This window comes from Halichoerus grypus, chromosome 6 (assembly GCF_964656455.1).
Source record: "Halichoerus grypus chromosome 6, mHalGry1.hap1.1, whole genome shotgun sequence".
Taxonomy (NCBI): Eukaryota; Metazoa; Chordata; class Mammalia; order Carnivora; family Phocidae; genus Halichoerus; species Halichoerus grypus.
This window is the reverse complement of record NC_135717.1, coordinates 33,576,383-33,589,869: the sequence shown is the minus strand read 5'-3', so window position 1 is coordinate 33,589,869 and position 13,487 is coordinate 33,576,383. Positions and strand designations below refer to the sequence as shown.

General features: G+C 54.6%; 1 protein-coding gene across 2 annotated transcripts in view; it reads right to left on the bottom strand.

Annotated features, from left to right (window-relative positions):
- Positions 1-4,791: 4,791 nt before the first annotated feature.
- Positions 4,792-13,487, bottom strand: part of USP7 (ubiquitin specific peptidase 7) — a 65,125-nt gene continuing 56,429 nt past the window's right edge. For both annotated transcript variants that reach the window (XM_036074674.2, XM_036074680.2), the window contains exons 17-31: positions 13,185-13,286; positions 12,917-13,022; positions 12,083-12,175; positions 11,926-11,993; positions 11,479-11,579; positions 10,471-10,624; positions 9,631-9,698; positions 9,036-9,144; positions 8,871-8,948; positions 8,076-8,176; positions 7,164-7,263; positions 6,141-6,260; positions 5,882-5,953; positions 5,651-5,741; positions 4,792-5,408 (exon numbers count right to left, since the gene is read on the bottom strand). In XM_036074674.2, coding sequence (XP_035930567.1) covers positions 5,302-5,408; positions 5,651-5,741; positions 5,882-5,953; positions 6,141-6,260; positions 7,164-7,263; positions 8,076-8,176; positions 8,871-8,948; positions 9,036-9,144; positions 9,631-9,698; positions 10,471-10,624; positions 11,479-11,579; positions 11,926-11,993; positions 12,083-12,175; positions 12,917-13,022; positions 13,185-13,286 — 1,470 coding nt within the window. In that variant the 3' untranslated portion in view covers positions 4,792-5,301. The remainder of the gene's footprint in view (positions 5,409-5,650; positions 5,742-5,881; positions 5,954-6,140; positions 6,261-7,163; positions 7,264-8,075; positions 8,177-8,870; positions 8,949-9,035; positions 9,145-9,630; positions 9,699-10,470; positions 10,625-11,478; positions 11,580-11,925; positions 11,994-12,082; positions 12,176-12,916; positions 13,023-13,184; positions 13,287-13,487) is intronic.

The window sequence follows — 13,487 nt, the reverse complement described above, 5'->3', positions numbered from 1 at the left end:
GCAGCTGCAGAAACCAGGGCCTGTCTCCCTGGAGCACCCGACCTACAGTGGGCACTCAGTACCTAGGGACCCGTCTCTCATCAGGACGGGGTGGGGGCGCCGGGTGAACTCAGGGAGATGGGCCACCCACCTGGGCTCGGCGCCGTCTCAGCCACAGTGGGACACAATTACAGCAAGGGAAGGAAGTAAGCGAGGCCAGGGCAGGCCTGCCAGCCACCAGCACACAGGAGACGTCTTCACTGGGACTGGGCCAATCTTGGGTTTGGAGGAGCTCCACGCCTGTGCAGAGGCGCCCGGGCCATGTGGGGACAGTCACATGGGTGTCTGGCTCTGCTGACGAGGCCAAGGCCGGTCTTGAGCTGGAAGCGGATGCATCTGCAGAACTCACCCCAAGGGCCTTATTTGGGTTCCATGCTCCTAGCACGCAGCTCACTGGTTTTGACTGGGATTCCCAGATGGGGCCACAGACAGGAGTGCTCCGTCCTAGGACAGGTACTTGTCACGGGGCACGCCACGTTGCTCGCGATGCCCCAGGGCGCCAGGGTTCGGGGTCCTCCTTCCCTGTCCTGGTTCAGCTGTCACCCTACCCTTCCGAGGCCGTGGGCCCCCGAGGTTCCGCACAGCTCTGGCCAGCACCCAGCCGTGAGCCCATCAGTCAGTCCCCGGGCCTTTCTGACTGCCCAGTGTAAGAAAATGTCATTCGTGGACTTAAAAATCAGGAGATTCACAATGAAAATCCGGACTTCAACTTTTTAAAACCTCTGAAGGGCCAGCTGCACGGACCCCTCCTCCAGCAACGGTTGGGCTAATTGCTGTCCGTGGGGCTCGGCCCCACCACTCCCTACCATGCCCATGATCCCAGGGCCTCCTCACTGCCTTGACGTGGGGCCCCACCCTGAGGGGGCCTCAGTGGTCCTGTCCCAAGACCTCACTAGAATCAGGCTGGGGGGTCGCGGCCTCCTCCTCCCGGAGCGCACCTTTCCCTGAGGGCCACCTGGGCAGCGTGGCCACAAGGGCCCGGGGCTCAGAGGGAGCCCCTGCCTTGGGATCCTGCAAGCCCTCCTCACCGGCAAACGGGAACAGCCCTGCTCCTTCCACCCTGGGTGGCCGGCTGGGAGCACCTGGGAAGTGGGAGGCCGAGAGCCCAGCCAAGTGGCACAAGCTGGTGCAGCCCCGCGTGCTCCACGGCGACGGCCGGCACAGCCGTCTTAGCTACTCTCTCCCCCAAGCATGGCCCAAGCCCAGAGGGGGCACAGGGCCCCCCCCCGTAGCACGGGTGCAGGCCGGAGGGTGTGCTGCCAGCCGGGACAGGCGGCCTAAGGGGCTAGCGGGCCTCTGTCGGCATGGGGGCCCCGCCACGTCCAGGAGCGCTCACGCAAGCCGAGCCACCGCGGGGAGCTGTGGGCATCCAGGCCGAGCCGTGCGGTGTGCGCAGAGGCGAGGACGGTGAGGGCCTGTGGGCGCTGAAGCCCGTCTCTGCCGCCTGCCCCCCGCGAGGCTGACTTTGCAGAAAGGAGCCTGAAGGGACCGGCTCTTCACTGGTGAGGAAGGGGATGGGTAAGCACCTCGGGGGCTCTGAGTGTACTTTCCCCTCCCAACATTTTAACACATTTTCCTTTTAAAGATTTATTTATGAGAGAGGGCACAACCAGTGGGGGCTGAAGGCAGAGGGAGAAGCAGACTCCCCGCGGAGCAGGGAGCCCAACGTGGGGCTCGATCCCAGGACCCCGGGATCATGACCTGAGCCGAAGGCAGACGCTTAACCGACTAAGCCACCCAGGCGCCCCATTTTATCACATCTTCGAGTCTGTATCAACTCAGGCCACATCGTGGTGTGAACACCTGCATGCCCACTCCTGGATCCATCCACTGGCGGTTCGGAGGGCAGATGCGTAGGGATCCTCCCTGCAGTTTTGCTCTGAGCCCTCTGAAAACCCCCCACAGGCCTGGCTTCAAAGCCTCCCTCCAAGAGGAAGGCGGGAAGGGTGAGTCTGCACAGGCCCCTGTTCCCCACTGGCAAGGCAAAGGACCTCGGGGAGCTTCGTGTTATTTAATTTTGCTCCCATCCAGTACACGAAAGCTCTGGAAGGCTCTTTCATGAAAAGGTCAGGCAAACCCACTAGTGTTTTAGGTCTTAAGTTGAGGCTCCAAATGAGCTAATTGCTGGAACAACCCAGAACATGGGGAAAATCTGGTTAGAACGGCCGTTTCCAGGGACGCCTGGGTGGCTCAGTTAAGCGTCTGCCTTCAGCTCACGTCGTCATCCTGGGGTCCTGGGATCGAGCCCCTGCTCAGCGGGGAGCCTGCTTCTCCCTCTCCTTCTGCTCCCCCTGCTTGTGCTCTCTCGCTCTGTCCAGTAAAATCTAAAAAAATAAAGAACGGCCTTTTCCAACCTTGTAGAGGTTAGCCCCTTGTTGCGATTTAAGTTAAATTAAAACCACTCTCAGCCCCTTGGGCAACACCCGAGGAGCTCAGCAGGGGCACAGAGAGCCCCCAACGCGGGCGGGCAGGAGGGGGGGCTCCTCCACAGCGCGGAGCTCGCACAGACACAGCAAGATGCAGGGAGAGGCTCGGGGCCCCCAACGGGACTCCGCGGGGGCACAAGGTTCTCCACAACATCTGACACGGGCGCCCGGGGTGTCCATGAGGGGCCGGGCCTGGCGCCACGGGCGTTCTCTGGCAGTCTCTCCCGCGTGGGCCGACCCCCCCCCCCATCAGGGTCAGTGAGCTCTGACCACTTTTGCCTGGTTTGATCAAGTTCTGCTGGAACCCCGGCTCCCCCGTGTGCCGTATGGCAGGTGGCGGCCCCCAGACAAGCAGCGGGGCCGAGCGGAGCCGCCCGGGAGCCGCACACAGGCCCCCGCAGCCAGCGCCTGCCCCGCCCGCACTGCGCGTTCGCACCGGGCACTTCGGCAACGTCCTCACGGGTCTCCGTCCCCGGGCGGCGGGAAAGCCCTAGCTGAGGCCTGCCTGGGAAGACACGGTCCTGAGACGCCACTGTCCATCCCCTGCTCACCACCGTCAGGCACCGATCGCCCACCTGGGGTCGGGGCACCTCACCCTGGCGCTTCGTTCCGCACCAAAGCCGCACCTCCCAGCGGCACACACGCAGACCCCACCGTTCACCACCTTAGCAACACACGCCCCTTCCTGCGGGAAGTGGTGGTCCCCGAGGCCGCCGCCTTGGAGCTCCGAGAAAGGCCAGCAACGCGTTCCAAAGATGCCCCCACTGCCCCCACGGGAAGGCACTTCCCGCCTTTTCTCCGCCCACGGCGCCCGCGTGCAGGTCACAGTCCTGTTACAGCATGCTTCCCAAGGGACTCCCCGTCTGGGGACTCTGACGGCCGCCAACAGATGGGAAAGTCCTCGGGGTTTAGAATGAGCTAAAGGCAGTTCCACCCCGTACCCCAAGACACATTCTACGAATTCAGACGCTCAACCCCACAGCTGGGACGGAATGAAGAAGTAAACGCAGAACACGTCCACACCATCAGGCTTCCGTACAAACAGTCACTTGGTACCTTCAGGGAGAACGCTGTGCCAGCTACCCAACGAGAACCGACCCACAGCCAAAGCGGAAACACGAGATCGACCGTGTAATGCCCAAAGTCAAACACGCAGAAAAAGATCCTCTCTGGCCTGCCCGTACCTCCTCCTAGTACAGCAGAAGGACTCGGGCGTGGAGGGCACCCCTGCAACGTGCCGCCCACACGCCCCGGGAGGCAGCTCTTGGGGAACGAAGGCACACGCGGGGCCGTGGAAACCTGGAAACGAAGTCCTTCCGCAGCAGAGACCAGCCCAGAGCCCAGGAACCCACGCGGGGTGGCACAGTGGGCCGGGCAGTGAGCCGCACACGGCTCCCCTGGGCAGCGCCTCCCACCGTTCCCGTAGTTTCCAGCCCCCTCCTGCATGCCCGGCTTCCTCCTAGAAAACCTCCTCTTGCTTGAGCTTCAACGGAACTAGGAAGAAGCAAAATCCCAAAACCCCCAGGAAACCAGGACCGTCCGAGAGCAACACGACCAGCAGAGGGGACACAGACCTCCCTCGACCTCCACGTCACTCACTGATTTATAGTTTTTATAGAAAATTTTATTCAACATACAACATTTTCCAGCAAAAAGGCAATATACAGGAAGAGTTGGTGTACATTGCTGCTACAGAAACAAACAAAAATCCTGGAAAAGGATGAAAAATAAGTGTGATCTGCTGATTCTATTTTACTGCACTCAAAACTAGACACGCAGCCGGCATTAGCTCCAAAATAAAAGGAAACAAGGCTGGGACTGAAATAAAACTACACACAATGAATATCAACATCAGTGAGAGTCACTTAGATGCACCCAACAAAGTCACCTCCTCCCAGTGGCGAATTTTACATGTTCATTCATTAAATATACAATTTCATTTCTCTTTTTTTTTTTTTTTTTTTTTAACTTTTTTACAAAGTCAACAGCTTACTGACCACTAGTGAGCATGCCCTCTTTGCTAAAAGGCTCTCCTTTTCTCCTTCCGTCTGTTCCGTTTCGAAGAAATTCTACTGGTAACTGCTTCACCTGCCTGTATGAGTGGGTGAGATCGTTAGGTCTGCCGAGGCAGCAGATACACCTTAACTGCATTGGACAGTGTTTTCAATTGAATAAAAAGACCCCGACCCGCCTGGCAGGCCCGTATTTGTGTTCAGCGCCTCCACGTTGCGAGCAGGCTGCGGAGCGGGGTGACTGGCAGGGTGAGACACGTTTACTGAGACCCAGGCAGCGGGAGAGGACCGAGGAAGGGGGACAGTACACGCAGTGAAGGAAAGAGCACTATTTATTAGGTTGTGAGTTTCTCTGTTTTGCCTTTACAGATGCACAAAAGGTCATGGCAAGTAGAACTGAGAGGGAAATACGTCAGACGAGCCTACACGCAAGACCAGCCGCGGGGCTGGTGACCGCGACCCTAGGAAGGCAGCCAGGCGGCCTCCGCCGGCTAGGAACAGACCAGAGGCCTCTCGCCAGAGCCTCACGGCCCTCACCTCTTCTCCCCCGCGAGGCTGGCCGTCGCCTTGCACTGTGGTTACCATAAAATAACTCTCATTGGCATCCAAGCTTTATAAAAACACCTTCATTTTGCTCAAAAAGGGCAGTCAATAGATACAGAGAAGCCAAACTGAACAGCCTCAACAAAATAAAATTAACATCAGCAGCAAATCCCCTTGCTGAAGACTTCGGATAGAGTGCACGTGTACCAAAGTTCTAGGCTGTTAAAAAGGGGCACACACCCACGCACGGCCCCTCGCCTTGCACACACTGGGTAAGGAAGTCAGTTATGGATTTTAATGGCCTTTTCCAGGTAAGTGTAGCGACTCCTCTTTGGGGCTTTGTTGAAGTGGTCGAGCCCTAGCCAAGGCCGAGGATGAGACATGTTACCTGGTGGAGAGAGAGACACAGCTGAGACCGGACGGAGAGCAAGTCCTAGAAGCCCAGGGCCAGTGGCCGACCCGAGGTGTGGCTACCGGGGAAGCTGGGACTCGGAGCCAAGCACCGCCCACCCTCACGGACCAGGCCACCGACGTCTCAACCCTGGTCACGCACTGTTCCTCCCTGCTTCACAGACGCCACTGCAACCCGGGGCGGGCCGCCCGCTTCTCGGCCCGCGGGAGGGCGCTTACCAGGCTGGGGCTCAAAGTCTTTCAAGTTCACTTCATACTCATCCTCGTTTATGTACTGGTGTCGGCCCATCATCACAATGGCAAATTTAAACTGAAAGACAGAAGGGCCCCTCCTCCGTGAACTCTGGGCACAAGCAAACGCACACCTCTGGCCAAAGTCTCGGCTGCTTTCTGAGCCAAGGTTTCGGGGTGCTGCCCGACATCCCTCACAAGTGCCCAAGACGTGTGTACCTTCTCAAACTCCTTTTCCTGGATGTCTAGCAGACTCTGAATCCGTTTCATGACTTCTCTGAAATGCTCGCCCTACGAACGGTAAAGGACACGTGTGTGCACACTCATCTGTGTGCGCCCCTCCGTGGCGGCGGCCCCTCGTGGCCCACGTGGACACCACCAAAGCTCATCATCAGCCCAGAAGAGCCCAGATTCAGCAGCATGAATCCCAAAGCACTACGAGACGGAGGATACTCGACCTATTACCAAACACCCTCACCTGGTGTATCCTCAGCAAAAATGGAATCCCGAACGTCCCAAACACCTCTTTGTGGAAGTGCGCCACGGTGACGAGCATCTCATTCTCCTTGTCTATGTCCACCTGGTCCAAAGGTATTTCCTGGGGACAGAAGGAGATACACAGAGCTGAGCGACGCGGTCTACGCAAACAAACTCCGCATGCGCTTCTGACTCGATGCTCCAACGTGGCATCACTGTGGGTGACGCCAGGTTTGGGTCTTGTTAGAATGAGGAGAGCTCCGAGTTGGAAGGTATCTGCATTTTTTTTTTTTTTTAAGATTTTTTTATTTATTTTTTGACAGAGAAAGACACAGCGAGAGCAGGAACACAAGCAGGGGGAGTGGGAGAGGGAGAAGCAGGCTTCCCGCTGAGCAGGGAGCCCGATGCGGGGCTCGATCCCAGGACTCCGGGATCATGACCTGAGCTGAAGGCAGACGCTTAATGACTGAGCCACCCAGGCGCCCCAGGTATCTGCATTTTTAAAGGAAACTCTGGGTTTCTGGAGACCAAATGATGTACTAGTCTAGTAACTGGAAATTTCAAACACTCCTCAATCAACAGGGAGCCACAGCTTCTAACCAGACTTGCTTGGTGGCCCATATTTAGAACTCACTCCCGAGAACAAGTCCTCTGCGATCCTACGTATATGGGGACCTCTGCAGTCAGACCCAGAGCAAGGAGGACGCTGCGGCAGGGGCAGGGGGGGTCAGGCGGGTTTCAGCAGAGCAGGCCAGCACTCTGTGTGACGGACGGCGGGCAAGGTCGAGCAGCGCTGTCAGCGGGCCTCATGCCGCTCAACCCGACACACCTGATGTGCTTGCAGAGGAAGATTTCAATAAAGGATTAATTCCTCAAAATGTGTAAGAGTAAAATTAACTGCAGGGATCACATCTACGGGTATCCTACACAACACTTAGGCCATGTCCGCAAGTCAGGGCTATCTGAGGGGAGAGGCGGGTGGCCATCCCACCGGCCAGGGCGCCCACAAGGGAGGGCCGGTTACCTCTATTCGAAACGTTCTACTCGTCGCCGGAGATAAGCATTCTAACAGTTCATCTTCTTGGTGCACACCAATAATCTTGTAGCTTACGATTTCTAGCAGCCTGCACAAAACAAGGGGGGAAATGAACTACATCAATTCGTGTGAGAAAAAAGGACGGGTAAGTAGCTTCCTAAAAAGAAATTCTTTATTATAAAGCTATCTACATTTGCTTATTTTCTTCCTCTTCAGAGAGCTGAAAGGCCCAAAGAGGGCATCCTCGGGGAGGAACAGAGGCCCCGTCGGCGGCCCCTGCAGTCTGAGGCCATGCGGCCCCATGTGGGCACAGGGATGGAGGGGAAACCAAGTCTCCAAGAACTGTGTACATCGTGTCCACAATGGTTCCCAGCTGGGCAGGACCTGTGGTGTTTTTCTCGTGCACTCTTTAGAGAATAAAGATCTCATTCTTTTATTGATAACACAGAGCACGCATTCCGGGAAGCAAAGAGCCCCAAGGCTTGTTTTGTCCTATGAGCGGGCGGCAGGGCACGGGGATGAGAAGGCCCAACCCTGGAACAAACACTGCCCGTCAAGTCTGGGGCTTCTGTCTGCAGCCGGAGTATCAGCCCCATGGATCAGAAGCACCTGGATTTCTCCACTGCAACCAAGAGCAACCTGGATTTCTGCCCTGTTTCAGCTGATGCTCCATTTGAGTCCTCTCTTTACTGTGGGTGACTTTTCTACCCAAATCTCATCTTTCTACAGCTTAGTAACAGTCAGGAGACAGGGAAGGAAGAAAGAAAACATGGCTCAATTGTGAAATATTTATAAACCGCCACAAAAGCCGGGCAGAGAGCCGGTCTGCCACTCTGCTGCGCGGGTCCTGGGAACACGGCCGCAGGGCGCAGGCCGCCCCCAGCTGCAGGAAATACTTGCCTAAGTTTCCCTGACGCCTTCTCCCCAAGCTCAACAGCCTTTTTACATTCTTCCAGCAGGTCCCGGACACACCCATGCTTATCGGGATATAGTGTGATTTCCTAGGAAATGACAAGATGAAAGAAAACGTAAGGGGTCTGCTCGAGCACATCCTCGATGCTGGAAGAGGGGAAAAACCTGCAAGGGATTTTCAGTTGTCCCTAGCTCCCCACCACATCACCGACGCCCCCAGTCTGAGGGCCCCTGATGCATGAACTCGGACCCCCGGCCCCAGCCCAGGCCTGCAGGGGAGTTTAAGAAATGCCACTTTGATGCCAAAAGGTTGCCGTTTACAGGACAGCTTCTCGGCAAACTCTCCCACAGAAGGCCAGCTCCTAGCTGGCTCTCTCAGCAAAGTGACAACAGGACAGTGTCAGCCGAGACAACAACCAGGGCTGGACTTGAGGATGTCAGCCTGTCAATTCCACCCAGATGAGCATGTTTTATGGCACACAGCGAGCATTTTCCTTAAAACCGGCAGAGCTACAAAGGCGAAACACTAGGGTGCAAGCAGGGAAAGACTTTTCTAGAACCACCACCTCAAGTGGGCGGGCAGCACCCACCCCGCCCTCAGGCCCGCTGCTAGAGCCCAGAGGGCCAGGCAGAGGCAGAAATGGTTCAAAAGCAGTGGTGGTGGCAAGAGGGGGACAGAGGGCCTCTAACACCTTTATTTCGTTGTTTTAGTTTTCAAGAGCTAGAAAAACACTAAACACCCACCAATGAGAATAAAAATTTGTATCATTAAAAAGCACGTACCTCTTCCCTAAACTGGCTGTTTAACCAAATACACTTAAAACTTCGTCTGTTTTCAAAGTCTGTGATTTTCATCTTAAGCTATTGAGAAAAGAGAGACTATCAGATATGTCTCCACAAAACCCAAACCTCCTTATGACCCACGGTTACATGAATTCGGACTCATACCTGCTGATAGTAAAGTTTCTTAGGTTGTCTAGGCTTGAAGAACTGTAGGAGATCTCTTAAAGTCCCTTCATAATTATGTCTAAGAGGGTTACCTGGGCCGTCCCTATAACTGCACAAGAAAACAGCATATAAACAAATGATTTGTTTATTTGCCTAAAACAAATATCCGTGAGTTAGCATAAACACAAACCACTGCCCGTACGCCTAGATTCAAACTGTGGGCCTGGCACAGGGCTTCCCTCCATACTCCTGTTTCCCGAGCCCTTAGTCCCCCTGGCGGTCCCACATGCGCTCTCAGCAATGGGGACAGGGCACGCGCGAGCCTGGCCGGGGTGGCCCCGGCTGGATGCTCGGGAGAGGTGTTGGTGATGTATCTAAACAAGTCTGGCTCTAGATGAGGCAGACTGCCAACTACTCGGACATCTGGGAGCAGCGTGGGCAGGATGTGCGTGGTGACGACTCTGTATCGGAAACTAAGCGGTGGCCTGTCAGATGCTGCAGCCAGCTATTATTGGAATTAGTTCCACGATGTCAAGATCAATTATGGAGGGCATGCAGTACAGACCAAACAGCAAGGGGCCAGGGAGCGCCTTACCCTTGAGACTTGAAAAACTGGAGCAACATGGGGTCAGTGTTGAGCCTCTGGGCCACTGTCTTTGCAACCTGGGAGGGAAGGGACCCAAAGTCAGAAAAGAAGGCCCATGTTGGGGAGTGAACTGAAATTTGCTTATAAACTCTACCATTAACTATTTATCTAATGTTCTTAAAGAAATGTGAAATGAATAGCCTGAATTTACATGGCCTAAAAATCTACCACCGACTGAGAATAAACTACACTCCCCAGTGTATGCTCCATGGGGGCGGCACATCGGTGAAATCACCTGTTAAAGGGTTTTTTGCCTTTTCTTTTTTTTAAAGTAGCCTGAACACACGACTTGAGCTGAGATCGAGAGACAGACACCTAACTGACTGAGCCACCCAGGTGCCCCACCTTTCCTTTTAAAGATTATTTATCTAAGCAAACTCTACACACAATGTGGGGCTCCCACTCACAACCCTGAGATCAACAGCCACACACTCCTCCCACCCAGCCAGCCAGGCTGTTCTCTCGGCCCTACGTTTCTAATGAGAGTGCTAAGGGTTTCTCACTTTTAACGGTGAGGTCTATAGGTTTATTTTCCAATGGCAAGTTGTAATTGAAGGAAAGCTGCTGTAAAAACTATCGTCTCAAACCAAATCACGCCGGGGGGGATGAGGTGGGGGTGGGAGGGGGCAGCACCAGCACCAATCCCCTCAAGAACCGCTCGGACAATGGGGCCCTCACCCTCCTCCAGAACCAAACCCATCAGCCTCTCTCTCTTCAGCAACCCTTCCTTTTTAAGAACTTGGGCTCTCTGGTATAGAATCTGAAGGGGAAAGACCATTTGTCAAATACCTGAAAATAATTCATTCGGTTTGATAATGTAACCACAAATCCAGGATCATTAGGGATTGTTTTATCACAGAAAATGACATCAACACGGTGATAGAGGTCTCTGAAATATTCTTTTGCAGTGGGTAATTCACTGTTATCATTTTCAGGGTCATCCCTGCAGGGGGAGAAAGAAACAGATTGCAGACTGAATCGAAGTCCAGGCCAGGGATAATGGTTATTAAAAAAAAAAAGGCATCACCTCTGAACCCACAGTGACACGGACTAACAGTGTGGATGCCAGGAGTCTGTCCCAGCGAGTCCGTAGCCAGGACAGTTAAGGAAAGGCCACCACACACAGGAGCTGTGCTCGGAGGCTCCCACGTGCTAGTGCGAACCGCCCCCTGCTTCGCATCCTGGCGAGGGCACGAAACCATGTCCTCCCATTTTATACACAGGGAAGGACTCGGCCTCACAGCAGAGCCCACTCTCTGACCCCGAGCTGGCAGGCGACCACCTCCCTGCTAAGGCAGCAGATATTTACTACCTGGTCCTCCAAACACAAGTCTGCCAACCTCTGCTCTCGGGGGCCCCATCACCGGTGCTCAAGCCCGCCACGGCCAGGTGGCTTCTGCAAGAGCCCAGGCAAGGCTGCTTGCTGGCAAAGCGGTAAGACGGCAGACCTGCTGGTCCGACGGGCCCTAGACGAACTGCCTATGGAGGTGTGTGCCAGGGATGCTCATGCTGAGGGGAAGGAAAACCAGCCTGCTACTGTTGGAAGGACTTCTGCCACCCCACTAAGAGCTGCCGTGCTCATCACGGATTCTTAGGAAATGAGACCATTCGTTACATGAGCAAAAGGTTCACTGCCCACGATCCCCAAACCTGGAGAGGCCGACTTCTGTCAACATTCTCAGCTACTTAAACAAAATCTAACTCAGCGTCTTGACACAGTTTTGTTTCCTGCTTCTGGGGCTTATGGGGAAACTCGCTCTTAGTACAAAGTGAAACAGTCCTTCAAAAAGTACTTACTTCTGGAAGACTATAATGTCACCGTCCATTAGTTCATCGAGGGCTTTATCAAGAGACACGTCATAATCCTGAATTCTCTCTGTTAAATTCGGTTTAACTTCCTACAGTAAGAGAGATGAATGGTTACCAGGGAACGTCTGCCTAACGTTTAATACGACCAGACGCCGCAGGTGTTCTCCCCGAGAATTCTGTTCTCTCGGCCCTACGTTTCTAATGAGAGTGCTAATGGGAACGTTACTACCCACAAAGACGTAATGATCACCGAGCCTGAATGAGGAAAAATCAGACATCTACAAACGTGACCCTCTACTAGACACCACCCGAGGCCCCCACCACTTAGCTGCAGACTGCACACAACAAGGAAGTCAGGGCTAGCAAAACAAACAAGAAAAGCCCTCCCCAAACCACAAACGATACACTGATTACAGAAAAACAAGCCATCCAAACCTCATAGAGGATAAGGCTAGTATCTTGGATAAATCCTGCTCTGTCACACATAACCGGGAGCAAGTCACCTGCGTTCGAGAAAAACAAAGAATCCAGAGCTGTAACGGACCAAGACTTTAGCAAAACCAACTCCAACGGTGAGGGCAGTAGGACTTACGTATTTTACAGGATATTGGTGTGTAGATGTGCCCACAGTAATTCAAGCTCCGTGTTTTGGGGTCATACATCTTCAAAAATAGCATGACATCATCTACAAGGTTAACAAACAGGTTTTGTTAGGATCTTAACACTTAGGACAATGTCCTAAAAATATTAATAGTAGGCAACCAAGTGACAGCATCTTGCACCCAAAAGCTACCGTGTCAGGTGAGGTTCATCAAAACGCTGACTGACCCTAGGAGGACAGCATCATTCGGCACGTCCAGCCCCCGGGCAACAGTAATCCGAGGCAGTGAGGATGGGACCGAGGGCAGTGAACTTATGAGGCATCTTATTTTCAAGGATAGGTACTACCAGCTAGCTGAGTGTTGCCATGAGAAAATGCTAATATTGTGTGTCTTTGCAGCAGTAAGAACTGACCATTTTAGAGCGACTGTCAGCAGACTCTGACCCCCGTTTTGGCAGAGTTGTGCCAGCAGACGGCCAACCTGTTCGTTGCCGAGTTTCTGTACCCGCTTTCGGGCGGTAGAGGCCGCCAACGGCCCACAGGCGTGAGACACTTACTACCCGGCCCTGGGCAGGGAGGGTCTGCAGCCCGGCTCTGTGGGCCCCTGTGAGGCGCGCGGCAAACCACGCGGACTCAGCACGGCCGCGGCCTGCTCGCCACCGGCAGCCAGTCAGGCCCGCCCAGCTTCGCCAAGAAGCCTCAACACGGGAAGGGGTTCAGGGGCATTTCTGGAACCGGACCTCTTGGCAAGGGAAGCATGCCTAAGCCCATGTGTGTCTAGACGCTGGTCCTGGGCCCCAGCTCTGCTGCCCCGGGGGCACTTACGATCTTTGTCAAACTTGGGTAACGTGGCTCCACTGGCAGCCAGCTCCGGATCAACGGTTTCCAGGAATATCGTCCACGGGTTTTCATTATCACTCAGCTCAATCATCTATTTCCAAAAGAGATGCTGGTGTTAGAGTATTTCCAGGGCTAAGTGAGAGTGAAGAGCACGGCTGCCCGCCGCTCAGCGGGCCAGAGGCAGACAAGCGACCGCGGCGCAGAGCGACTCTGACCGAGGTGCAAGGCGCCCGCCACCCTCACGCGCCCTCACCGTCTTGTTGCCGTCCGCCTCGTTATCCAACATTGCTGGCCGTTTGGTTCCATTGCTCCTTGCCTGCATGGGCCATAATCGAATCTGATCTTGTGGAAATCCCTGAAAAAAATTAACACTAAATTAAAAAAAAAAAATCAGGGGCACCTGGGTGGCTCAATCGTTAAGTGTCTGCCTTCGGCTCAGGTCATGATCCCAGGGTGCTGGGATCGTGCCCCACATCGGGCTTCCTGCTCAGCGGGGAGTCTGCTTTGCTCTCTCCCAACTCCCCCTGCTTGTGTTCCCTCTCTCGCCGTCTCTGTC